This window comes from Sceloporus occidentalis, unplaced genomic scaffold (genome assembly GCF_023333645.1).
Source record: "Sceloporus occidentalis isolate IW3139 unplaced genomic scaffold, rSceOcc1.0.p SCAF_8, whole genome shotgun sequence".
In the NCBI taxonomy this organism is placed as follows: Eukaryota; Metazoa; Chordata; class Lepidosauria; order Squamata; family Phrynosomatidae; genus Sceloporus; species Sceloporus occidentalis.
This window is the reverse complement of record NW_028316988.1, coordinates 12,960,094-12,987,081: the sequence shown is the minus strand read 5'-3', so window position 1 is coordinate 12,987,081 and position 26,988 is coordinate 12,960,094. Positions and strand designations below refer to the sequence as shown.

Here is a 26,988-nt window from a genome sequence, read left to right as displayed (position 1 = left end):
GATGTGGGAGAATGCACCTGTGTCTGAAGTTATCAGTATATCAGAAATACTTTGTGGTTGCTTGTGGGCAGGGAGCGGAAGCTCTTGGCCGCCACATATGCACCACAGCCCACTTAACCAATCTTCTCAAGCACGAGAGCTTGAAAGGTGTTCCACATGTCAGTGATAAACCTCAAGGTACAGTCAACGGTCGATGGTTTACTTTCAATTTCAAACTCACCGACAGCGTTGAATGTTCGCTGAAGCTATCCTGTGGCCATTTCCCTGACCAGTGCTCTTTGTGCCACCTGTTATTCTTGTCCCTCTCAGATAGCATCTCAACCCATATGTATCACAGTCAGCCCGATGCAAACACAAGTTAAAGTAACTTAAGCATTATTGTTTTAGCAAATACATTTATGACACCAAAAAGCATGACATTCTATTTTAGCATGCTAAAGGTTGCTAGAATCCTACTTGTAGTCATGCTAGCTAGTGTTAGCTTCCTCTGTTTGCCTGTATTTGGGAAAAGTGGACTCTTCCCCTGAGATCTGCAATATTATGGCATCAGCCTTAGCCACCAACAGCGAGGGAGGATGGGAGTGACACTCCAGTAATATCTGGAGGGTCACACTTTCTTGGTCCCTGCATTACAATATATTCTCATTTAAAGAAAACAGAACTATGCTCTCCTGTATCAGCAGAGACTTGGAAATGAGTGCAGGCTGCTATTTGCCTCTCTTTCCCCAGAAAAATGCCAATCCCTTTTCCCAGTTTCCCCTTGTGACAAATTCCTTAATTGCAAGTTGTGTGGGGGCAGGCCAGAGTTGCCCCATTTCTTATTTTGTCCCCTCCTGTAGGATACAAAAGAAAAACCACTTACTTGAAGGTAGGTGGGACTTGGTTGCTTGTTTCAAGGAGCAAACCTAGGTGCAGATCATTGTTGACAGCTTGTCATTTGGGACTTGCGTGCGGCAGGACAAATTAGTAGTTTTAAAAATGCACAAGTTCTTGGCACAGATCCCCAGAGTGGAATGCTGCTGATGGTATCTACCTGCAGTCAGGGCAGAGCATCCTTGCTATTATGAAGAAACAGGTGCTGCAGACTTCCGAGATCTTCCAGGCATTCTGTGCATCCATGGTACATCTGTGTTCCAGGAACTTACCAGGAGAAAAATAACCTACCCCTCCTTTGCCATTAAATATGTATCTTTGAAATCCCCTTGGTGCTTTTTTTTTGGGGGGGGGGGCAGTGTTGCAAAGCAAAGCAGAGCCAAGCTAAGCTCCCTCACTATACAACAAGCCAGTAGTTTGGGTCCTCTTTCTCCTTCTCTTGAACTGCCATCGAGACCTTGGAGTTTGTTCTCTCCTCCATGATGTCCAAATATCTCCAGACTCATGACAGCAAACACTGCTGCTTCTGCTTGACCTCATTCACGTCAACAGCATTGCGGTCCAATGTTTTTCCTTTTTTTCTAGGAGCACAAACAAAGAGAAGGGCCAATTGCAGTATAACCTCTTAATCTTTCAAGATCTCCCACCTTCTCCATGCTCCCATCTGCTGTTAGAGGTTGAGTCAGTGATGTTTGCTGCTGTCACAATGAATTTGGGTCCAAACAGGGTATTTAGTCACATCCTACCGGTTGCGGCGACCACTGAGAGGCTCTTTCCTACCTTAGCCAAATTGTGCTCATCAACCCAGGGCCAGAGTGGCTGATGAACCCAGGATAAAATGGTTATTTTGCTGACATCCACAGTAGGTCCTGGTGACAGGCCTTCCTTCCTCACTGCCATTTTTGTTTTGCATCTTTCACAAAACCAGCAACAATTTCTAGGGTAGACCACCCAAGTGTCTTTGAAGGCAAGATGAACTCTTCTGCTCCTTCATGAACGGGTAAGTCTCCTGGTTGCTTTTGATGGATCCTTTTAGGCAGGCTACGTGTCAGCTCTGTGCAGGGTTTTCACTGAAGGAATGACAGGGTAATACATAAGCATGAGCAGCTGCCAATATGTGCCAGTTTTAATTTCCTCGCCAGCCCCTGCAGTTAAGAATATTTCCCCCTTCTTTAAGTACAGTGTTACAACTGCACAGTGTTATCAGATTTTGCTGGAAGAGGGGACAAAGGAGAGCCTTATTTTAAGTATAAATCCCACGGAAATGGGAGCTGGGGAGCAGTGGGGTCAATAGCCATGCATTTTAGAGATATCTGTAGGAGGGGGCAGAGAGGAAGAGGTATCCACAGCAGGAATTTACCTAAGTGACCTAGGCTGAGTGGTGTGTTTTGCTATCTATGGCCAGCAGACACAGGATTTTGTTCCCGTCCCTTGTGTATCCCCCTGTGTACTCCAGAAATGTTTCCTGCTCCCTTGAGGAGGTTGTTAGGGGGCTCAGGGGGCTACAGGTAGGATAGTGGACTGTCGAATCAGGTAGAAACAGTGGAATCCAGTGGAAGTCCACCATTGGTTCCTTACCATTGGTAAGCCTGCCACAATTCCTGTCAGTTCACAGAGGTGTGCTGGAGGGAGGGGGGATTTGCTCTTACTCTGATGCAGTTGCCCACCTATGTTGTCTGGCTATGTTGGAAGCTTTGGGTAGATGTTCCTGTCCCATGGGCTCATTTCTCCACTTCCTTGGCTCATCCTTACACCCCACATCTTTTTGGCTAGTGCTGCTCTCCTTGTTGGTTGCCAGGAAGTCTCTTTTCATGGGCAACTGTGGCACCATTTCCACTAGCCAAAAAAAAAAAAAAAATTGAAAAAATGAAGAAATGGGGAAAGGAAGGAGACAGATAGCCAGGTGAAGTATTTCCAGAAGCGCTGACAAGAGGCAAGTCCATCTGCATCAGCTTTGCTGTTCTCAGCCCATCTTCTTCCTGCCCCTGAGTTTCTTCTGAGAGGCTCAGAGACAACCCAGCCTTCCAAAGGCTCATCTACCATTGCAAACATCCCAAATGCAAAAAGGAAGGGTTAGCTTTTCAGAACTGATTTGGAGCCTTGGGTGGTGGGCACATCAGCTGTATTTTGGTACCTGTAAATAAAAAAAAAATGTGAATCATTAAGACATCAGATCAACTTTGTGTTCCAAGTCAGGGTGTTTCTATCCCTGTATCTTTTAGAGCAGGGGAGACAAGAAAAACAATGAAAAAGAGCAGGTTGGCTTATTGTGTGGTTTACAGCAGCTTTAGCTGATAGACTTATTATTATTGCTTGCTTTGTGAAAGCCCCAAGTTGTATTCTGACTCTGAGAAACAAGGTACTTGGGTTCACACACCACCTGGTTCTGGCGGTTGCTCACATCAATAGAGAGGAAGCAAGTTTATCCTTTGTCTCCCAGTTGCATGATCAGCCAGTTTTTCCCATATAAGTAATGAGCCATTCAGCCAGAAATGGGGGTGGGATGGGGGGACAGGTACTGAGGGCTGCAAAAACAGCCCTAGGGCCCACCTTGGCCCACTCCTGTTCTAGATGATAACATGTGGGCCTTTCAGGTCATGATTTTAGAAATTACCCTAGGAAATGCCAGTGATTTCGGCCTTCTTAATTTCCTGAAGAGCTCATCTTCCAAAGGAAAGACAGAGGGAGGGCCCCCTTTTACATTTTCAGTCAAACTGATGTAACATATTTCTGTAGATATCGAGGTCAGAGTGACAGATGACCTCTGCGTGGTCCAAGCGTTTGCTGCGGCTGCCTAATCTGCTTGACAGAGTTCTAGCCAGGCATCATCCTAATTGACCTTGATATTCAGTGAGCAGAAAGGGAAGCTGAATCTGTACAACAGGAGTCTCTGCCAGAACCAACCACAGCTGTGAGTGTGAGATTATTGTTATTGCTAATAATAATAACAATTTCACCCAGGATTCTCAGACCATGATTGCTGCCAGCCTACCTGGAACTGCAGTAGGATACCAAAATTCTAGTTTCTGGTCTCTGAATACATGCGTGGAGCAAAAGGAAAATAGGCTTCAGATTTTATGATCATCATTGTTGAGCTATGAACCTGCAAATACAGCATAGAAATTACTGCATGGTGGACTGTGTTTCTCCAAAATCTGCTAGCCTAGGCCACTTCCCCAGACAGCAACAGGGAGCCCCATGGCCTTCTAGCAAGCGCTCCTGTTCCTGCCCAGGGAAGGGTTACAAATGGAACATGTGAATGTTGGAGCCATGCCAGCAGTTTGCCTTTCTGCAGAGGCAGTGGCAACAGCTGAAATAGCCCATCATATATTGCAAAAGTGTGTGCGTGTGTGCGCTTGCACACACCTCCCATAACCCTTGGGAGAATTGTTAAAAAGCACTTGTGGAGTTTGTTGGAGATGTGCTGCAAAGGAAATGGTGGCCAGAAGCTCCTTTGTTGGTCCATCAGGAAAGGTTTCAGGGCATTTATGGGTCACTTGGCCTTGCTTGGGTTAGGGTTAGGGTCATGGCCTGGTCAACGTATGGCCACATCTGAGGAGCTGCTGTGGATACAGCTTCTGCCTTCTCCCTTGCTATGCTATGAGCTGCTTCTGCTTTCTACCTGCTATGTTCCATGTCCTTGCTTTTGTCCCAGAGATTAGGCATGTGCCATGGGATGTCAGACTGTGGCCTGCTTGTACCTGCACCCCATCAATAGAGGCTTCCTGTGGCCATTGCCACCCAGGGTGATGCTACGGTGCTAACTCCACCTAGATCGAGTGTAACATCGCAGAGGTTCTGAAGGACCAGTGATCAGAGCTGACACCAGACAGGGTAAACATTTGCAGCATGGCTGATGGTAGTATTTAGCTGGCTGCCCGCCTTCTTTTTTTCTGCAGGTGAAGCGCTTTCAGGATGTGCCTTGATGAGGTTTGCCAGTTTCATCAAAGATGCTCTGGCTCAGCTAATGTATGAGGAGCAGCTGCTTATTTATGACCGATATTATTATGGCCGATAGGCCATGCATCTGTCTTCCATTCTGTGTCTTCTCTCTTGGGTCCCACACAGCTGTTAGTGGCGAGAGGCTCCATGGGGAATGTCAGGATGGCTGGGTTGGTATTCCAAGCTGCTCTTCCTCTTGGCATCGCCTGGGCTAATCCTCCCTGGGCACAGCCTTGGATGAGCAGAACAATAGCAGTCCGTCTTCTATTTGGGGGATGTCACACAGAGTTTGGCTTTCTCCGGCAGCTGCTGGCAAACCAAATGCTCTGGGATCTGAGCTTCACTTTTCACTTGCTTGGCCTTCTTGGCCCGAAATATTAACATACAGCTATCAAAACTCTGTAGTAAATATTTCATTGTTGCTTATATGCCAAGATGCTGCTTCCAGATTTCCTGAGACTAGTCAGTGTATCCTCCCCACCCTGTCTAGTGGCTTTTATTCCTTCTCTTGGACGAGTTGCGGTTTCGCAGAGTATACAGAGCACATTCATGTCGGGACTACAGTCTCTGCTTGGCTCAGCTGGTAGGATTGCTAGTGCTCTGAGGTTTGGTTGAACTCCCCTTTGATGGCCACTATCTTCAAGGCAGGAATTTGGGCATCCCATCCATTCTCACATCAGGCATAAGACCTGCCTTGAGTTGTCTTCCCCCCTTAGAGCCCTAAGCGCTAAGGGATAAAGGGGGCTCTGATACCCTTGGTCTAGGGCTTTGCCCACTAGCCATTTCCAAAACCAAAAAGCTTGGGTGTTCTCTCTGGTGGTTGAGGTGAGCAACTTCGCTGCTTGATGCAATGGCCATCAAGCGGAGAATCAATGTTTTTTCCCCCTAAGTGCTGGCAAATGAGTCTGGTTCTGTCTTGGTATCTTATAGATTTTCTTGTTTTAAATGCTATCTTATTAGTTTGCGTGCTTTATTGTGGTGTCTAAAAATATTGTCTTGGACATTCTGCCAGAAAGAATTGGTTGGATTTTTTTTTAATTGGAAAGGTGGGGTGTAAAGAAATAAATATTCCATGGCAGAAACTACTGACTGTGAATTCAGATCTATAATCGCTTGACCAAATCAAAGCGCCTTCTTGAAAGCACTTGCCATTAATGTATTGAATGGAAGTACTTCCTTTATCAAAGTAAGAAGACTGTTGTGCTCAGAAGCTTCTGCCCACTTCTGTCAAGTGGCGAGGTTGGCTAAGGATGGTGGGACTTGCAGTACAGAAGGAGTCAGTGGGCTGGAATAAAATGGGAGGTTCTACAAACATCATACTGGGACTTGATGCAGATTGGAGCCATCCCAATCTGTAGGAACACGTACACTACACTCAACAATGCCTTAAAAATTAAAGGTTAACCTACTTCATAGGGTAGTTGTGAAGCCATGTTGATAGGTTTTTTTTAAAAATATGTTTTAATCCTAAGGTGAGCCCCAGCCCTAAAAAGCAAGGGAACGTAATAGAAAAGCAAGGAATAATACAATAAGCAACATGAACAGTTCCTTTTGTCATGGTAATAGGTTATTTGTCAAACTCTATAATAAGAGGAGCAGGCACAGGTTACTTTACAAAGGTAACTTTCTGAGCTTTGCCCTGAGAAACGCAAAAATAATACGCTTAAATTTCTTGCAGACCAATATGAGTCTGAGGTGTACTGAAAAGTCATCTAATACATTATTTCTGCACAAAGAGGTGGTCTCTAGACCCGTGCAGCACTTTGAAAAAACAACAACCAAGCATCAATTGTGACCCCATGCCAGATGCCATGTAATGGATGAGTGTTTTTCCCCATGGCTTTTCAATGGAAAAGAAGACCACAATCCAGCCTTCTGCCACGTTGTATGTATTTCTGTCCCACCGTGTGAACTTCAGCCCATGTGGAGGAGAAGCGGCTGAGGTTGGCAAGAGGCCTTTCCAGTCATAGGAAGAGTGCCAATAAAGGGCTTTGACCCTTCTGGGCTTTAGCTGGCAGGAGGAGCATGCCTTAGTTGTCCTGGTGGCACAGCTGAATGGAGCAGACCTATTACTTTTGAAGCTGTAGTTTCCTGTTTGCCAGTCCCAAGCCCCCTTTTTGCGAGTCACGCTGCTGTCCGCTTTGTGGTCCGCAGCTTGTGCCGGAGAGCTAACAAATCTCTATTGTCCAGTGGTTCGACTAGTGGCTGAGGCAAAAAGAATCGCTGTCTGGTTTCTATTCAAATCCAGGTGGCCGGGAGATATGAATGGACGATCTCGAAATGGCTGCGCGTGCCGATGACTTGGAAGGCTGCGAGGCACAATGGAGGGGCATCCTAACCAGATTGTTTGTTTTTGTTTTAAGCCTTCGCCCTCTTAATATCCCTGTGCGGATCTTCTCTTTCCTTCCACAAGCCACGTCTTCCTCTTCCAAGCAAACTTTTTGTCTTTTGTTTTTTGAACTTGTTTCCTGAAAGGCAACTGGGTTTGCGCACATCTACACACATCCCAATAAATTGGAGGTAGGATGCTGGGTGGGGAAAAAAATAAGGCAAAGGAGAGCTGGAGATAGGATCCTGAAGGAGACAACCGTCGGCATGGGGAGCAGCCCAGCACAGATTTTTGCTTGGGAAATGTGCAAGGCATCTGTGGCAATGGGATGCAGAGGTGCTAATTCAGCATAAAATGGGGTAGGGAAAGCTTTTACTATGAAAACACAGGGGCAGGAAGAACAAAAGTATGCCCAAGCCAATGAAGGCGGGAGTATTCTTTCTTTACAGATAGAATTGGGAAGGGCATAAAGGAGCAACAGTCAGCGACAATTTATGCATTTGGGTGCCACAATGCCCAAGACTGCTGACTGGTGAAGGTTTAGGTGCCTAAAGATACCACTTGGCCAAAAATGCTGCTTTTTCTTTGTGCCAAAGTAAAGCTTATCTCTTTCAAAGGAAAGCAGGACAAACTTGGGCATGTGGGGAGACCCTCACGTTGTGCTGCCTTTCTTCTGAATGGCGGTCCTCCAACGGCAAGTCTATATTCCAAAGTTTCACTGTCTTAAGAGCAACAAGCACAGTTTGCAGCGCAAACATGACAGGTCTATTTCCGAATAATTATGTGTTCCTCTCTCTCTATGTCTCTGTGTTTTTAATGCATTGGTGGAGGTGGGAAGCCGTAGCAGCCATCCAAGCGCCATTTGTTGATTTCAGTCTACTGTAACAGCATAGGTCATACAGAAGACATTAATCCTCGCACAAAGAAAGATCAAGCCCCAGTCAGACACCAAAGAGCCTGGCTGGGGAGGCTATTCTGGCAACAGATATTCCATCCAACAGATGCAGACACCCCACAACACCTCTTGTTGCAAAGAGGTTACCCATTCTCTCCCTTTTCAAAGCTCTTTTGGGAAGCCTGGCATGGTGGCTTTTGCCGCCTGCCTTCTCTCTCCCCCAGGTAAGGCCAACAAGGGAGCCTCTTTTATGCTTCCTCCTGTCTTAAAAAAACTCAGACAGCTTTGTCAGTGGCTGTGCTGTGGATTATGAGAGTTAGACAAAAGCAGGCACGACTGGACTAGAGGCGGCAAAGGGGGGGAAGATTGGGGGAAAGAGAGCTTGGGGGCACTTCCTGTCAGTCAACACAATTTGCACCCCACAAGGCTTCTGCATCCCTTTGCCTCCCTGTCCCTTCTAATTACCTTGGTTTTATATGTGTGTGTGTGTGTGTGTGTGTGTGTGTGTGTGTAGTGGGGGCTTCCAGAGTGCTGTTGGGGTGGCACATTCCTTCAGATTGCACAAAGCAATGCCACTGGGGGAAAATGGCTGGCCTTTTCCAACGCCAGTCATGGCTGCACGCATGAGCACCTCGCCCACCCATTCCCCCCCCCTTGCCCTGCGGCCGTGCTCCCCTCCCCACAGCAGCTGGCTGACCTGTCTCCTCCGGGGCTGGCCTCCAGAGCGACCTGGGCTGTCGGCTGAAGGCTCCTGCCTTTGTCCACGTCTGGCTCAGTTTCTCCCTGTCTGTTTCCCACTTCGCCCTTCGGGCTATGTGAGTTGTTCGGTTACATCAAATCCAAAGATTTCTGCAGAACAAAATGAACTTCAAACGGTGTCGAGTTCTTTAAGTGTCCTCTCCTCTCCACCCCAAACCAAAAAAAATAAAAAAAAAGGTAGAAGGCAAAAAAAAGCAGAATTCCCCCTTTTTTGCTGAACTGAAGGGGGGAAATTATTTGCCAAAGCTGGAGTGACTCTTTTGGAGGATTTGCCAGACCTTCCCTGCCTCTGGGACTCCCTCCAGCTGTGTTATACTAAGCGATGTGTATAAAAAGCTTCTGTTGTGAGAACAAAGGAGCACGTGCAGAAATGAGTCCAGAGGAAAAATGTACTGGTGGTGTTTCCATGCGCAGAGCAGATGCCTGCTGCTCTTTAAGCCAGTTCCATTCAAACTGTGGTTCGAGAAAGGATTAAAATTCTTACCTAGGAATAGAAAATGGAGGAGTCCAGAACTGCAGTCCAACCGACTTATTTTTGGGGCGGAGGGAATGTTGTTGGATTATTTTGTCCCTCAAAAGTTGCAGCTGGTGCAGAATGAGAGGAGGAGGAGACGACGACAGAGCGAAAGCAGCAGAGATATTTTCCCGCGGCACGGCATGGAATTAAAAAGTACAAAAATAGCACCCGGAGAAGATTTCGGTGTCGTCTCTGCTTGAGACAGGCGTCTGTAAGTTTGTCCCCTTGTACGGTGGAGGATGGCTTGCAAAGCAGGCAGGCTAGACAGGCAATTGAACTCCTCCAGATTTCCTCCCAGCCCTGTCTGCTTCACTTGAATTGAACTATATATGACCCAGATGATGGACAGAAGCAAATCCCGTCATGTGCAAGGCTGGGAAGGAGGCGATTTGCTGAGCCGAGGCCCGTGCGAGGGATTGCCTTCTGATTGGGCCAGAGCCCGAGTGCTGAAATGTGAAGCCCCAGAGCGTTCAAAGGCTGTAATTCAGGATCACTGGACTGTTTGGGTGTCTCCTTGTCTTCACAAGAGAGAGAGGAGGGACAGAGCATGATCCTCTGTTTTTGTTTGCTCAAGCCTTGGTCTGTCTGAGCAGAGACACCTGTTTCCAAAATCCTCTATGGAGGCATTCCTGGCATGAAGGGAACATGGGTACTGTGGAAGGTTTGCTCCCCAGTGTGTGCAAGTACAAGGGCTTCTCCAGCTTTTTGGTTTTATTTACCAAACTAAACTTGTCCACTAAGTACAACTCTTGGCATTGCACCATAACCGAAGCAAAATCCCAGTGGCCAGAGCACAATTCCATTAGCATTTTGTTTAAAAAAAGGCTAGCGGCAGCATGACCTCAGCAAGTATAACCTCCAGTTGGCAGCCGTTGGACCAGGTTGGGGAGCAATTGGCAAATAATTCATGTTTTTTTGCTAAAGGGTTTTTCCAAGTGTGCTTGTTCATTGCAGTAATGGCAATGGGATTTCCCAGCCAAATGTTGTAAGGAAGCCAGCGTTTTCCTACCAGAAACAAGTTCTAATGCATTTTCCCAGCACTTGGAGGTATTTCCCTTTTTGGGGTTTTAGTTCCTTTTTAATAAATATATTCACACTTTCCATCTTTTCTCCATCATGAATCTTTAAGGCAGCAGCTGTGGGGTTCCCTGCCAGTCTACCAGCCAGTTAGTGATCAGTTCCAGACTAGCTGAACTCCCACAATAATTGTTACCTCTCCCAGATAATCTATTTAGCCCCACATTTTTCTCCAGCAGTTCAATTTTCTCCCCGTTTTAGAAAATTCTTGGACAAGGTGTGGCAGTGGCAGTCGCTTTGCATACTTTCAGTCTGGCAGCAGTCCATCATGACTAAGCTTGGCCCTCCATGCCTCTGTCTGATGGTAAATCAAACAGCCCATCTGCAGATGTCCTGAGAGCATAAACAGGAGTAGAAAGATGGGGTTTCTGATATCGCTCTTTCTTTCATCTTCTCTTGCACACTGAGGCAGGGCCGGGCCACATATGGCTCTCATGTTAGTATGGCTCCCAGAATGGAAGAAAAAACCACCAGAAATGTTCTGTTTCTCCAACTGGTAGATCCCAAGAGTGATGATTCTCCTTCGAAGCAAGGCATACACCCCTTCCCTTTCTCAGTACTGGTGGCAACTGCACTTTTGGCACGTGTCATGTCTACCTCCTTTCCCCAAGCTAGGGTCTCCAGATTTGGTGTCAAAGAAGATGGCAGGAGATCTTGGATTATTCTTTGGCCAACATGCATGCCATAACTTGGCTATGGACGGGAAAATCATGATAGGATTGGTTCCATGGAGGAAAAGGAACACGTTATTGTCCTCAATGCTTTAAACTAAAAATAAAGAACAAAAGGAAGACCAAATCAATGGCAAACAAAACTATCAAAACTTCTATGTGATTCCGGTTTTAGCACATGAAAGTGCAAGTGAAACAATGTCTGCTTGCTACTGCCACACAAGTACCTTCCAAAACCCATGAAAAAAGGCGTGTGACAATGAGCGGGCCGGGCCACTGCAGCTGTTTCCAGCTCCATTTTCAATGCCTCTCTCTTTCTGCCTTTGGAGGGAAGGATTGGTGCAGATGTCCCAGCTGTGCTCTGGGATCTCAGCCTGTCGCTCAGAGCCACAAGCTGTGCTGCAGTTTTTAATCCCCTGTGACAGTTGGGGGCTGCTCTCGTTGTCGTTTTATTCTCCGAATGCTGGGGCCCTGGATTTATTTCCCAGCTTTCTGGGCCACTGGGAAAGTAGGTCACCGTACAGCTTTGCCAGTAGTGGCTTCTTTTGTGGGTGAAAGTTGCTTTCATTTACAGAATGCAAAGGGTGTGTCTCAGCAGGGATCCTGGCTCCAATGGATTACCAGCAGTCCTACAGGCTATGTTAATTTTGTCCGATCACAGTGAGGGTAATCCCGTTCTTAACATGGTTCCATTCTGGCAATATGGGACCTGATAATGGGCGCTGCTTGGGTGTCCCTACCCATTCTCTACCCTGCTGTAACAAAGCCTCTCTGGGAAGGCACCCCCTACATATCTGCAAAGGTATGGAATCAGCAATCCGCCTTGACAGTCTGTCAAGATAGGATGGAATAAGCAAAGTCAAGTACGATTTCACATATGTGATGGATTGCTCTAGTCAGTGGGCTGATTCTGAGGCAGTTCTTTTGTCCTAAATATTTCCAAATAAATGTTCCCAAACCATCTGCAAACATAGTGAGTGTAATTTGCCCATACAGAAGTCTCCAACACACCAGAAATCCCTTAAAATATCTGCAGCTGGCCTGAATTAGTGGGAAATGGTAGCCAGCAGTGATGCTGTGCCACTTTTGGGGTACCCAGGCTGCGGGAATGTGACTAGCAGGGGCAAAAAATTCCCCTTCTCTTCCCCGTAGTTTCCCATCCCCATTTTTAAGCCAAGTTGCTGGCAGGTTCCCAGGAAGACTTAATGGACCTATCACTGGTTTTGTGATAAAGATGCTCAGGGTTGGTTTCTACTGCCACAGCTCTGCATCCATCCCTCTGCTTTCTTCTCTCTTTGTAGGCAATTGCAACATGTCTGAACATTTTGGGGTGGGGTGGAGATAGCTGATGCAGCTCTGTCTTTGTTAAAACAAAGGACAACAAGGGGGGAAATCTCAAATTCAGATGAGCTAAAATTTGAACCTGGGGATCAGAACCTATGCACACTCAAGGTCTGCTGCTTGAATCATTTGGTTGCTCTTCAGCATTTCCAATGCACGAGGTCCCGCACTTTGTGTCCCAGCCTCCAATGTGCGTCCATGTGCATGCACTTGGGCCTGCGTGCACCCCTTTTAGAAGCAGGAGAGATGCAGCAAAAAGATGCGTGTCTTGGGTAGTGGCACAGCCTGAAAGTGGGTCACTGAGCTGAAGCACGCCTGCTGAACCAGCCAAGCTCGAGCAAATGTGACTTAAAGGGAAAGCACAAGCGGAACACAAAGTCCTTGGGTCTCAAGGCTGGGGGAGAATAGCAATTAGCATGGTCTGCCCAGGTTTCAAAACCAAGAGAAGGCAAGAGAGTTTGGTTCATAGGCCACAGGATGGGCTTGGATTTTCACAGGGGCACAATGCAGCAAAGAACAGCTGTTTTAATGCTCCCTCTGCCCTGTAATTGTGGTCAGGGGTAGACTATTTCTGGCTGTGGGAGCTTCACTTAGTTATCTTAGCTCACAATCTTATTGTCCAAGCAGGACAGGTGCTGTATTTTTATTCTCATTGTCATGTTTTAAACGGTTTTAAATTGTTTTATTTAAACATTTGTTTTTATGTTGCATGAACAATGCGACTGCAAAGCAGTGATGGAACGCAGATGAAGGATGGGGAGGTCCGTGCCTGGCTGTCGCCATCCTTCCTTCTGATGTAATGCTCTGTGACATATTGAGTCTATGTTGTAGCCTTCAGAACTCCACAGCTGTGGCCTAATTTTCTCTCTTTCTCTTTCGCTCTTTCTTGTGATCTCAGCATCACAGCCTCTTAAGGCAGCGCTATTCTTGGATCTCAGCAGGACGCCACGTTGAGGCTGCCACTGGGTATCCTATGGCCTTGCCATCATGAGAACCCTTCACACTTGGCAGTTGCTGCGGCAAACAAACAAATGGGTCTCTCGAGTACCAAAGAGCTGCAATTTGGAAAACCATAGAATCCTAGAGTTGAAAGAGACCCTAAGAATCATCCAATCCAGCCCCCTGCCAAGACTGAAATCAGTTGTTATATACTGCTTTATAACTTTAAAGATGTTTCAACAGATGATTGGAACTATTTTTAATTAGTAGTTGTAATTTACAGATGGGAATTATGGGCCCTCCAGATGCTGTTGAACTGCAACTCCCAGCAGAGCTGGCTATGTGTCTGGAGAGCAGAGTGTTTTTCTTTTCATTCATTCATCCTCTTCCCAAGGTGGCTTACATTACAATAAGAGGTTTCCAGATCAGCAACATCTGGAGAGCCACACAATACCCACCATTGTTACCCACCGTTTTCATTTCATTTCTACGATCACCTTTTGGTTGTTTTTATATATTTTTTATTTGTTTTAATTTTGTAAGATGCCCTGAGTCCCACTCCTGGGGGGGGGGGAGTTGACAGGTTTAAAGCCGGTGGTGGAGACGGAAAACACCACTCGCCTTGAAGAGAAAGTGGGCCTTGGTGTCTCTAGCTAAGACTGTCATTTCAACAATTTTCAGTTCTGTAACTCATGAGTAATGGCCCTTTCACTTCATGCCCATGTCACAATGAGGACAAAGATCCTCAGACATCTTCCTTTAAGAGGGGGAAACAGCTTTCTTGAACTACACTTCCCAGAATCCCTGTACATGTTGGCTGGAGATTCTTGGCAATGTAGTCCAAGAGAGTGATTTTTCCCCTCTCTCTGGAGGCTTAGCAGAGCTCAGGGATGGGTGGGAAAGGGAGATGGCTTTCATTGCACCTGCAGATGTCTTGTTTGACGGAAGCTGAGTGCATCTAAGGTCTTAGCAGGTGATGGTTTGAGGCACAACGCAGACGGCACCAGGGCAGGAGGGAGTAAATTGTTCTCTGGCATCATATAATTTCCTGCAGCCTGAGAGAAATGGATAAATGGGGATGAGAGAAGGTTGGGGGACAGACAGGTACCATAGAAGACCCCCCCCCCATTATTCCTCTCACCACAAATTCTTCCCTTTGTTTCTTCCACCTGTATCTTGTTTCTTCACAATGTGTTTGAGTGTGACTCGCATCCAGAACTCAGAAAGAGCCTGAACACTAACTGCAATCCATGAAAGGAATTAGCACCTTCCCAAAATATCTAGGAACATCACGCCATCACTGATGTGGAGAAGGAGTTAGAAGCAAGATCTGCCTTTTGTTTTTCTTTTTGGCTTCCTCTCCAAATGGGTCTCTGTATTTGTCCAGAGTCCCCCTTGTCTCAAAAGATTCCCTCAGGCTAATCCCAGGCGCCTGTTGCATTCCAGGACACTTTATGGAAAACAGATGCGCACAGCTGTGAGGCTGCCCTAATTTCAGGGGCAGGGCTTGGAGGGCTTTTTTACACCTGCCCAATGTGAAGTGGATGTTTTCTTGGCTTAGTTTGGGTCTAGGGGTGCGACTGGCTGTGATACAGATGTAGCTGGGTATGGTTTAGCAAGGACAGCACCCTCTCCGATCGTGGCTCTTGTATTGGCTTTGTCTTCTCCAGACAATTTAACATGGCTACCAAAACCTGGCTTGCCTCTGCCATAAAGGTTAATGCAGCAATAATCTTTCATTCAATTTGCCTTGTTCAGCACACCTGTTTTGTGTTTCTGTGTTGGAATAGCAGCCTTCATTGCCGTTTGAGACTTCCTCCATTCTTTCTCATTTTCTCCCCTGCCCTTCATGCTTTAGAAAATTAGCATAGCATATCAATGTTGCATCTTTCTAACATGTTTTTCAGAATTGCATAATGATGAGTAATCAAGCCTTGGAAAATCACCTTGCTGACATTTTGTGTGTATTGGCCTCAGTTCTCTGTGAAATGGGCACAGTAAATGCCTGCCTCCCAAGCGATGTGATGGAGTATAAAGCAAGGAGGTCTGCCTAAGTCTTTGGGAGATGCATGTCTTATGCATGTACATCTACATGTATCGGCATGTAAAAGTCAAGTGGAGAGGAAGAGTGGCAACATACAACGATGAGGTCAGGAGAGGCAAGACTGCAGCGAGAGGGAGGCTGTGTCAAAAAGTAATTAGAGCAGGACAAATGGATTGTGCCGACACATCAGAAGCTGTTATTTCTGTAGGCAGCCAGTAGAAAAGGTGCTAATGCAAAGTGACAGATCTGGAGCAAAAAACGAGGGTGCTGAGAAAACAGGCTGGAACTGACCGACGTAGGCAGGCGCACTCTGTGAAACGGTGGGTTGATGTAACGTAATTTGATGACCCAGAGGAGGAACAGTTGGGGAGCCCTCCTTTAAAAAGCCATCTCTTCCCAAATACAGTTGGCCCTCTGCATTTCCAGCTTTGATTATTCACAGATTTGATTAATAGGTTCCCTCTAGGAATCTCTAGGTCCTCCAGTATTGACTCTGTTGTCAGCTTCTGCCAAAAGTCATGCTGGAGGACCTCACGGGGGTCCTGTGCCCTTAACCCCAGCAAATATGGAGGGTCTACCGTAATCTCAAGATTTGCCATCATCTTTGAGATTTGGGGTCTCCTCTCCTCCAGGGACAAGGTAACACTGGTCCGAGGGGTTGCTTGCAACAGGCACAAAGGAACCATCCCTCCTTGGAAATGGTTCCTTTGGGGAACCAATGGGGGGGTGCTGTCAATGGTACTGGGAGATCCCCCCAAAGGGGGATCACTTAAGCCAGCAATTTTCAATCTTTAATCCTCCAGATGATTAAGACTTCAGATCTCAAAATACCTGACCATTGGCCAAATGGCTAGGGGCTCTGGGAGCTAAAGTCCAAGGGCTAAAGTTGGAGAACCACTGGCTTAGGCAGCTTCTGGTTTGATGCCAGGAGGACTAGATCTTCTTTAAGGACACTATGTCCTTCCCTTCCCTCATTTGTTTTAGTTGCTAAAAACTGTTGACGCTAATTGTGACACATTCAATGAGCTGGGCATGACCTGCAATGGTTGTCCACTCTTCTGCTTCCAAAAGAGTTTAGCTCCCTTCCACTGGGGTCACTGGAGCACATCCAGCTTCATTGTCTGAAGGGTTACGGACGCCACTTAGTTCAGTTTCAGAATGAGGCAATTTGGCACCCACTTGCAGTTACTAAGGCGTTGTATGAAAATGGTGCTTCTGATAAGTATGTATCGATTGACTCCTATTGTTGATTTATATTTCGCTTTTCTCCCAAAACTGGGACTCAAGACGGTTCACAGAGAGACTGAAAGCTATTCACACCATATTTTTATGGCATCTCAAGTCTTAAATGAATGAAAGCTACAATGGTTATTTTTGTATTCTAGTTTTGTCATCCCATGAATAACATTCACTATAATTTTAGCAATAACTTGAGAACTCATTCCTGTTGTGTGTATCCCTTAAAATGGAGAGTGAATGTGTGTATGTGTGAGAGAGGAAGATAGATAATATTATGGCGTTGCATGTTTCTTTACCTTTCTTTTGAATTTTTAAAGCCAACTTCAGCTAGAAAACATTTTAGCAATACTTGAAAGACCCCTTTTGAGAAGTACGTCATAAAATAGCACACATTGCAGCAGCTCCAATGAAGGTATTCCAAGTGGCAACTGCTTTATGATTTTCCAGTGCTTTGCAACTGCTCTTGTCACTAATCCTGCTCTCTTATTTTTACCCAAAAAGAGGAGTTGCACTTCTATGGTTATCCACATGGCGATTGCATGCCTCTTTCATTTTTCTTTTAAAAACATGTGGTCTGTGAAAGAGAGAAGAACTACTCGGGGAAAATGCCATCTAGGGCTTGATAGGAGGATCATGTGCGTGTTTGGCGAAAAGGATTCATACCCTCAGCTCTCCTAGGATGGCAGCGTCTCTGCTGTCCTTGTTTGGCTCTGCATTGCCTGTGTGTGAAAGGCCTTACCTGCCCACAAGCGGAACTTTAATTGGTTCTCTTACTTGACTCCAAGGGTGGGGAAATAGCTGTATTTTGTACCTTCTGCCAGCTTCTTCAGGTCTGCCTGCTGCTGCTCTCTAGCGTTCAGCTTGCCACACTACTCCATTTTGGAAAGAAGAGTCAGGACTGCAGGCATGTTGGGCCTTTGCAACATAAATGTGGGATGGGACATTTTCTGATTTTGCCTTGGAATATTTTCCATACTGTGTGTTTGTATCCATAGTTGTACTGGAAGCAATCATGTTAGATGCGCTAAATACAAGATACAAAGTTTTGGTTGTTCTAAGGAGGAAGGCATTGAGAACCCTCAGTGCTCAAAGGGACAGACTCGCAAATGAACTCACCGCTAAGATTGTGTCCATTTCACAAAATCTTTGTACTCTCAGTCACACACCCACAGCCCAGACCTGCGTTGTGTAGTCTTGATCTAGTTCCATTGTGCTGTGTCCCAATAACTCTACATAGTTGGAAGAAAACATTCTGCATTGTAATCTTTGAGTTGAAAAGCAGAGCATAAATAATTAATGCCTATTTCTGCCTTAGTATGTAACTTAAAGCCATTATGTACAGTGATGTGTGGTGATGCACAATGTCAGGAGAGAGAGGTCTATTTTGAGGGGAAAGAAACATTCAGTAGTACTGTATATTATGTCCATTCAAAAACAATTATATCCAATCTTTTCTTAGTATGCAATTTACTGGAGTCTCCTGTGATGCATGGCAATGCACCTCCTGTCTTTATATTTTCTTTTCTTTTGTCCCTAAATTATGCTATTGGTGTGAATTTAGAACCACAGAGTTAGAAGGTCTAGTCCAACCTCCTGCAGCACAGGAATATGCAGCTAAAGCGCTCCATCCTAATATTTGTTTAAAGGTCTCCAATGAACACCCACCAACCTTCCAAGGCAGTCTAGTCTACCATCAAACATCTCTTACCCTTAGGAAGGTCTTCCTAATGTTCAGGTTCTTGCAGCTGGAATCCGTTCGTTCATATCCTTCGAGTAGCAAAAAGAAAACCAAGCTTCGGTGGTGGGTGTCCATGCAGCTTTGGGATGTTTTTGCTGTCAACATGCACATACAAAATAAATTTAGAATAAATCAGAACTTGAAAAATAAATCAGACTCCAACTCCTAGAATCTGAGTTAGGGGATTCTGGGAGTTGCAGTCCAAAAGCAAAATGTCTGTGCTCTGGAGTAACATTCTCCATCAGGAGGTGTTCAGTGTATGGGTTAAACCTCTTGGATGAGAAGCTGCTTGTAGCTCCTGGCCAGGATGAGGGGAGATGGGAGAGGGACTTTTCAGGCAGTTTTTCTCTCCCCCCCCCCCAGCCTGCTCACCCCCTCAGAAGCCATGATTTGTCAGAGCTACCAGGATCCTCCCTTTCCTGGAAGCCCCTCATAATTAGTTTGGATTAGGCCTTCAGGCAGGACTGCCTTTGAAGAACTCCTGCCTTGCAGTAAAACCCAATTGCTTCTTGGCTGCTGTTTTTATGCAGCCTTGCAGAGCATCCTTTAGAGAGAGCCACAGTGGAAGGGAAGGTGCTCCCAGCTGTGGTGCCTACAAACCTCCTTCTCTCATTTTGCATTTTGTTTTATTCTTTTTTCAAAGTGTAAGTTGAAAAGGAAAAGCTTTTCCCCTCACAATCACAGCCTAAATTCTGTCAGAGAGACCAGAAAGTGAACAAGAGACCATCAGATCCAACCAGAGAGCTTGGGAAGTTAGTTTTAGGAAGCATTTTGTTACAGTTGCAATTGGCCCCAAAATGTAGCCAGCTGCAGTTAAGAGTTTATTAAAAAGAGGCTCTTTTCCGTTTCCCCCAAAGTAGCTTTAGACAGTTACGTTTTTAAAATCTGTTACAGGCTGCTCTTTTGTGACACAAAACAAATGATTCTCTTGTCCACTTGAACCATGGTATATTCCTCCTCCAGCGCTAAGCACCCCCATCTTGGTAACCATGATTCTGATTCTTTTGATTCTGAACACCAAGCTATCTAAAAGTCTCCCCAGATGAGCCTGTCCAGGTTTTAAGATACTCTGGGGATCTTTTCTGGACTTCTTGGTGGCTGCTCTGAGGCTGTGCAACTCTCTCCCACTGTTCTATAAATTAATGTTTTTAAGGTGGAATGTTAAAGAATGGCCCTCGTGTTTCTTGCAGCACTAGAAAAACCTGCTGGGGAGGAAATTCCAAGAAGCAAAGGGCAAGATTTAAAGGCAGGAGGATAGACCTGTGAATGAGCTTGGATCGCTCTCTCGTCTTTGGATGCTTCTTTTGGGGGTGCGGAAAAATCCTTTCAGCTCAGCATAAGCTTGGGGTGGCGGATCAGGATTGTCTGGCAGTGTGGTCATTCCGTCCAGGGCTTGGGACAGTGGATGAAGCGTCCATTGCTGCAGGGCTGGGGGAGTCTTTGGCCTTTCTAATCTTGATGAAGGGTTGTACCCATCGTATCTCACCATGGGTCAGCTTGGACCATCTAGAGCCACACAAATTTTGAGAATTTTTTGCCGAGCCCTTCCTCTGAAATACAGCCGTCCTTGGAGGCCCCTTAATCCAGGCATCCAGTTAGGGGGGGAACCCCCTAACTGGGGGAAACCTCCTTCCTTGTGTGCCCCCCTTGTGTCCCCCCCCCAAAAAATCTTAATCATCTCTGCACCCTCCCCCCCTTTCCTTAGGCAGCTTACTTACTATAGCGAGACTTGCAGGCCCCCCATTCATTACCTCAGCAAATATTTGCTTCCAGTGGCAAGAGGGCATCCCTCTCCAGATAAATCACTACATACAGTCCTCCCCTCTTGCTTTCACAAGGGTCCGGCAGTGGGGAGGGGGGCAGTGGGGAATGCTTGGGGATGTGCCATGTTTTGGCTTAGCTGAGGAGGCCTGTGGAGAGGGAGGGAGAGGAGGCCAAGCCCTGAGCCGAGGGGGCCTCCAGCCCACCCCCTTTGGCAGGTCGCCGGCAGTGCCATTGGCTTAGCCTCAGTGGCCAGGAGGCAGGCGGTTTTGGTGTCCGGCTGACTCCTTTTTTTCCTCAGCACAGAGGTCAGGAGCCAGAGAGAGCTGCCCGCTTTGTAGCCATGCCTGTCCAGCTGGCCTGGCCTAGCGCTGGGTGGCTACTCTCTTGAAGAGGGTCGGACAAAGCCAGAGGCCACCTTTATGGAAGGTAACTGGGCTGGGGAGGAGGGGAGCCCCCTTTGCCCAGGTCTTTGGGCGGGGGGGTGGGTTTCAAGCTGCATTTAGGCTGCCCTCCTGGAGAAGTGTGAGAGCCAAGTGATGAAACAGCGTCCAAGTGGTGCCAGGCCCTCTCTTTGGGTAGATGAGTAGCAGCACCCACTTTGGGGTTGGCAAGAGCTAGAATAGTTTGAAACCTCTTGGGGGATTTGTATCAGCAGCAACTTGCTTGTGTCCCAGGGTGGGGATTTTCTTTCACTGAAAGATGTCTCGATGTCAGAGGGATCGGACCTCTTGCATGTGGCACAAGTGTGCCTGCACCTGCACATTCTTCAGGCATGCTGGACTTCAACTCCCAGAAGCCCCCAGCTACCTATATTGCCTTAGGGAAGTCTGGTAGGCCTGTGGCCAACAAATAGATTTGGGAGCCACCCTGTCTGATCCTTTTCCTGGCCAGCAGCTTCAGCTGCACTGATGCTCAAGACATGGCACATGGCCAGTGCGGTCACTGCTCCATGCTGTTGCCGGCCCTCTGCTCCCCCTCCTCCTCTGCAAGTTGTGACCTTAAGGCTTGAACTTTTGCATCACGTGACCAGCCTGTAAACTGACCTGTGAGACCCGCACGGAGCAGAGAGGGGCTACCACCGACCCCACCACCAGCCATGGGGCAGTGAGCTGGACCGGGAAGCCTTTGCTTAACCTCCATCCCCCCAGCTCTCTTCATGGCTGCTCTGAAGCCCCCCAGCCAATGCATGAGATGGAGGCATGGGAAGGTAAAGACTTGGCTGAGAGAAGAGAGCAAATGGTTGGGGGTTATCACTGGAGGAGGAACTTCTTCCTTTGCCTTTAGTACTGGTTGAAAGGGCCAGCTGGTTGCTTTTGCAAATACTTCTCTGGTTATTTTAAAATTTGGAGTGCTTGGTGGTGGTTCTGTGCATGTGAGTGCTGCCACAAATTCATCTTCTACTTTTGACTGCTGAGGGATTGGGGACAAAAACTTTACCTAATATTCTCAATAAGTGATGGACTTGAAGGTTTATGGGCAAGGCCTCCTGCAAGTCAGGGGTCCCTTGGTGGAGTTTACAGCCCCAGCTTGGAAAAACAAGAGGATCCCTCCCCAATTGTCCTCTGCCTGTAGTTTTCCCTCCTTGGCTAAGACCCTGGAATAAAGAGGAGGGGGAGGGGGCCCAGCGGCATTAATTGCTTTTGTTTGTGCTTGGCCCAGAGAGGAGGGGGCTTCCGCTTGCCTTGTGGCTTCTTCGACCTTTCTGCTTCTCTTCCCTGTCACAAGCATACATTGGCCTCCCCAAAAAGGCCCTTCATCTCCTGAGAATTGTTTTTCTTTGGTTTTGCATCTGAACTCACTTAAATAAAGGAGGCCAGGAAGGGGAGAGGGAAGGATGTTTTTCAACATGGGTCTCTCCATTAACCAAATTTTGCCCAGTGTCTCCTCCAGGAAGGGCAAAGCTGGAAGCCTACTGGGGAGATGAGAAGAGGAGGCAAAGGGAAGGGTCTGAAAAACATACCCACCAATGGACCCTCCATTCTTTTCTCTGGGCTGATGCCTCCTAGGAGGGACTTTCTTCTGGGCAGGCCATTGTGAAAGGGCTCTTGATGGGGAAGGCTGCACAGAAACACAGAGAAAAAAAATGCCAGGCTCGCTCGCTCAAGTGTTTTCTCCAATTCCTGTTGAGAGGCAGGGTGGGGGTCTCCCCCCCTTGTTGCTCACTTGCCTGTGAGCTCTGGAAAGAGGATTTTGGAAATCCTGGGAATGATCAAAGGTTGAGGCAAGTGTGCAACAGCTCTGAAATGTGTCCTGCATTCCATGCAAGTGTGTTTTCAAGATTTCTGGTTGCAAAACAACGGGGCCCAGGCCCCTGCTGCCTCACACCCGGAGACGGCGTGGATTCAGAGAGCTACGGAAACATCCTTCCTTGCCATGGACAGAAGAGGCTTTACTTTTTGAAGGGTGTGTGTGTGTGTGTGTGTGTGTGTGTCCTCTTTTAAAACAATGCAACAGGCCCTTATATTGATCCTTTCTGGGTTCAGGAAATAAGAAAGCTACTTGTAAAAGTGTGGGAAGAGAGATTGTTTGCCTGTTTCCAGCCTCCCAGCTGGGCCCATGCGGCCATGTTTTGGTTAACAGAGGGTTAACTTTCTACAGGTCCTCATGGGGAAGGGGCTGGCCCCAGAAGGCAATCTGGCTTTTCAGCCTTCTCATTCACCAAGCAGGAAGCCTGGGTTTCTTAAACTCTTTCCCCCTCCCCAACCTTCCTCCTCCTCCAGAAAGGGGGCTGGGTCATAAGAGATCAATTCACTGGCCATTGTGGGGAGAGGTCTTCTCCTCCAGCAAAATTCCAGAAGATCCTCCCAGAAAGAGGCAAACACAGATACGCAAACACACCCCCAGTGTCCCTGGCCAAAAGCTATATCTCTTTTTTAGGGGAAGAGGATTGGCAGGAATATAGATGGCACAGCATCCAGTATGGAGCGATCTGGGGTTTAAGAAACATTTCTAGAGGGATCCATGACAGGCAATTTCCTCCTCTTGAACCATGCATTTTTGCTTTCTGAGGTCACTGTAGTGGTGTGTCTTCTGGCTGTGGGTGCCACACACAGAAAAAAGCTTTGAGTTGCACTTTTGCTTTTTCCCCAAACACCTCATTCTCTCCTGGTTCTGATTGGCTTATTTTCCTTTGGGATGGCTCCTCCTGCATCTTCCTTTCTTAGTAAGAGAGTCACTCCAAGACAGAGTTTGCTTCTCTGAGGATGGTCTCTCCAGCTGTGTATTGGAGAGCTTGCAAACCGTGGACTGTGGATTGGCAGTTTTCGGGAGGGAATTATTCTTTACGATGTTCCAAGGACTGGTACCATAATTGTGCCCATTGGCTACAATTATTTTCTTCTTTCCTGGAAACTTTCAGTGGACCATTAGCCAATGGTTCACAGACTGACGTCAGTCCAGCAACCACTATGTTTAGAAACATTGGTGAAGAGCATGAATCAAAAACATACAGCCCTTCAGATATAGTCCTAGCCAGCATACCAATTTGGTAAGGGATGCTAGGAGTTGCAGTTCAGCAACACCTGGAAGAGCTGCCCTGGCCAGCATAGCCATTGGGGACGATTGTGGGAGTTGCAGTCCAGCAACATTTGTTGTAGGCCTTCAAGTCATTTCTGATTTATGGCGATTCCCATGCCTTATACAGAATGTTTGATTTTTCTTTGTGCTGTGCTGAAAATTTCTTTTTTTCCTTTTTGATTTTCTTTTTGAATGAAAGCTTGGTTTATATTTATTTGCTTAGGAGTGAATGTATCAACAGGCCACACAAATACATCAAACAAAAAGTGTTGACTTATATACTAATGGTAGGGATTTGAAGTGTCTTTTTAGTTCCGAGTAGGACAACCAATTGAATCAGTGGAAGAGTTGGAAGCCAGTATTTAAACAAGTTTCATTGATTTGGTAGCACTGCTGCTGTTTAGGACTAGCAAGTAGACTTGAGCGGGAATATTTGGGGCCCCTGCTTTTCCCACAGCCCTTTGGTAAGTGGCCCAGTTTCCAAATCTTGGGGCTGAACAAAGCCATCCAAGTGTCCCATGTCTGAGTGGAGCAGAACTATCTTTCCATTTCCAGCAAGTCTGTTGCTGGTGAGTCTTTCTCCCCAGGCCTGCCTCAAAGCCTGGGCACTGGAGAGCAGGACTCCTGCCAGCATCTGGTCTGAAAATTGGCACTTTCTACTACTTTTCTGGGGCCTGATGCAAACTTCAAGGTGAAGGAGCTATTTCAAGACCTCTTCTTCCCTCTTTTCCATTTTGCATCCCATGAAAAGGCCCAGCAGCAAACAGAAAGGTCATGGCTATATCTGTCTGTGGCCATTTTGCAAAGAGCAGTCATGAATGAGGGTGAAAACCTGCAGAGGTCAGAAGCTACAGACCTCAGCCCCTCTGGGTTGTCCAGGGGCCATTTGGGGTTGGAGAAGCTTTTGGCCACAGCCAGGAGGCTGCTGCTGTAGTCTTCCAGGCTGACAATCAGCTTTCCAGGTCTCTCTCAGGCTTTAGCCTGGTGGCGCTGTTGAGGTACCCCATTTGATGACTTTTGGCTTTACTCACAGCACTTTGTGTGATGAAACATCCTCCAGAACTCAGAAGCTGGCACAATTTAGAAATGCTTGGTTCTCTACCTGTTAGTTCTCCTTAACCACCATGCTGTATCTTTGTGCATTTTATCAGCAAACTGTTGGTTTAGAGCCTCTTTCACAGATGAGGCGCTATTCAGTTTGGGGTTTCTACATTTCTGGAGTTTGTAAATTGGGTTTAAAACCTACCCTGCATTGTTATGCAAAAGTCTTCTGCCTTCCTTTCACACTTGCCAAGGGTCCCTCCTACTGTGGGTTTTAGCTGTGGGGCAGATGTCTGGCCAAACCGAGCTCCCTCCCCCCAACTCTGCTCCCCCTCAAATGCAAGTCAGTTCTGGATTTATGGCTTTGATTGGGATTGGAAGCAGCAAGAGGGGAAGACATTGCAAAGGAGTCAAATCCCACCCAGAGAGGACTCCTAATCCCCCTTTTCTGTGGTCATCAGATAACTAAAGACCCAGATTATGCAACTCGTGACTGCAAAGTCTGTTTAGGAGCTGCTCTTTGTCAAGATGCTGCCTGTGAGGATATGTGTGTATTTGTGGGGATCTGTAAAGTATAAGGGAACCACCCGACAGAATCCAGGCCTTTTCTATAGTCATACCCAAAACAAATAAAAAAAGAACATTTTGGAAGAAACAAAATAGGAAGGGTCAGTTTCTGCTCCGGGTAGTAGTTCAAAACAACTGACCCCTGCCAAAGGCTCAAGGAGAAACTCAGAAGCTGGAAGTAGAAGTGACTTCCAGTCCTGATCTTGTCCCAAAAAGCCGGCGGTGAGCCTGCCACAGAGGTCAGAATTGGCTCCCATGGCAGCAAGCTGCATCATTTTGCAGTACACTTTTCTGTCCCCATCTGGTCATAAAAAACTTGTCCGTCATTCCTGTTCTCTGTAATGCTGTTTGCTTTAATTGCATTGGGGTAAGCTTGGTTTCAGAATTAGATTTGGCTTGCACCTGTTTGTGGGGAAAGGAGCTGTCCGTTTTTGGAGTCCCTTGGAATGGAGTGGGAAGCAGAGGGTGGCTTCCTTTCCCACTGGACTTCCCAGTGACTCTGCTGGGATGTCTTATGTGGGCTCAGTGATGATCTACGGAGTAAAGAAAGCAAGGGAGCAGAATGGAGGTTCATTGCCAGAGACTGCTATCACTTAGGGATTTTTTTTTGTTTTTTTAAAATAGCAATGATTTCTTGGCAGCAAAAGATAGCTGAAATAATCTTCAACCAAAGATGAGTGGCATTGGGTTTCGTTTCTGAGTGGACACAGCCATCGTCTGTCCTGTGTTTACAGTTGACTGCAGATCTGGGCTAATGAGGTCTGACTTTGCAAAGTCGGTTGCTTCAGCCTTCTGTCTTTCTTTCGGTGTGATGTCTCCCATCTCTGACAACTACTCCATGCCCCCTCCTTGTATCCCAGCAGAAAAAGTCCCAAAAGAGTAACTTTTCCAAACTGTGAAGCCCTGCCTTTTGGGTTCTGTTTTTCCCAGTCCCTTCCATGAGCATCAATGTCAAATCGCCCCATTCTCAGAATCAACCCACTCAGGCTGGTTGAGTCAATTGGTCTGTCTCTGCTGCCTATTGTGAGCCTCACCTTGGTGTCCTTCCTATTGCAGATGACCGGGTGGACCAGCGCACCTGCTTGATCTGCGGCGACCGAGCGACGGGTCTCCACTACGGCATCATCTCGTGTGAGGGCTGCAAGGGCTTCTTCAAACGGAGCATTTGCAACAAGCGGGTCTACCGATGCAGCCGCGACAAGAACTGTGTCATGTCCCGCAAGCAGCGCAACAGGTGCCAGTACTGCCGGCTGCTCAAATGCCTCCAGATGGGGATGAACCGGAAAGGTACCCTTGCGAGGCCCGGTGCCATTGCTGCTCAGGGCAGGGTTTGGTGGGAGGAAGAGTCATATCAACCTGACCTATATCAACCTGGCTGGAAGATCCAGAAAACCACTAGGCCTAGAACAGAAATCCCTGGGCAGATCCCACAGGATTTGAACTGAGGAGGGAGATCAGGTTCATTGTTTCAGCTGCTTAACTGTATCTCCAGGTGCAGAGGTGGGTGTTGGATGCAGAGAAGGGGTCGCCCTTTGTAGATGGCACCCCAGATTCCTTGGCAGTGTAGGATTTGGAGCAGTTTGGGGGTGCTGTTTCTACTTAAGACAAAAAGCGTATGTGTGGACAGATCTGAGAAATGTGAAGAGAGCACCCTCTCCTGGGCGCTGTTGAGAAACTCAGGCTGGAATCCCAAATGGTAGAAACAGCTCAATTTTCGAGTTCATTCCTTTCTTCAT

The 26,988-nt window shown here is 46.9% G+C and overlaps 2 protein-coding genes across 5 annotated transcripts in view; one reads left to right on the top strand and one right to left on the bottom strand.

Annotated features, from left to right (window-relative positions):
* LOC149307959 (olfactomedin-like protein 2A) overlaps positions 1-2,633 on the bottom strand; it is a 41,814-nt gene extending 39,181 nt beyond the window's left edge. The window contains exons 1-2 of one of the 2 annotated variants that reach the window (XM_089534738.1): positions 1,654-2,633; positions 863-1,454 (exon numbers count right to left, since the gene is read on the bottom strand). The gene's annotated coding sequence lies outside the window, so the exon portion shown is untranslated. Of the gene's footprint in view, positions 1-862 lie in introns of both variants that reach the window. The other variant, XM_089534737.1, reaches the window with a different exon arrangement.
* The window catches only part of LOC149307958 (nuclear receptor subfamily 6 group A member 1-like), a 56,614-nt gene that overhangs the window by 19,909 nt on the left and 9,717 nt on the right, over positions 1-26,988 (top strand). For all 3 annotated transcript variants that reach the window (XM_089534751.1, XM_089534750.1, XM_089534752.1), the window contains exon 4: positions 26,309-26,539. In XM_089534751.1, the coding sequence (XP_089390877.1) occupies positions 26,309-26,539 (231 nt within the window). The remainder of the gene's footprint in view (positions 1-26,308; positions 26,540-26,988) is intronic.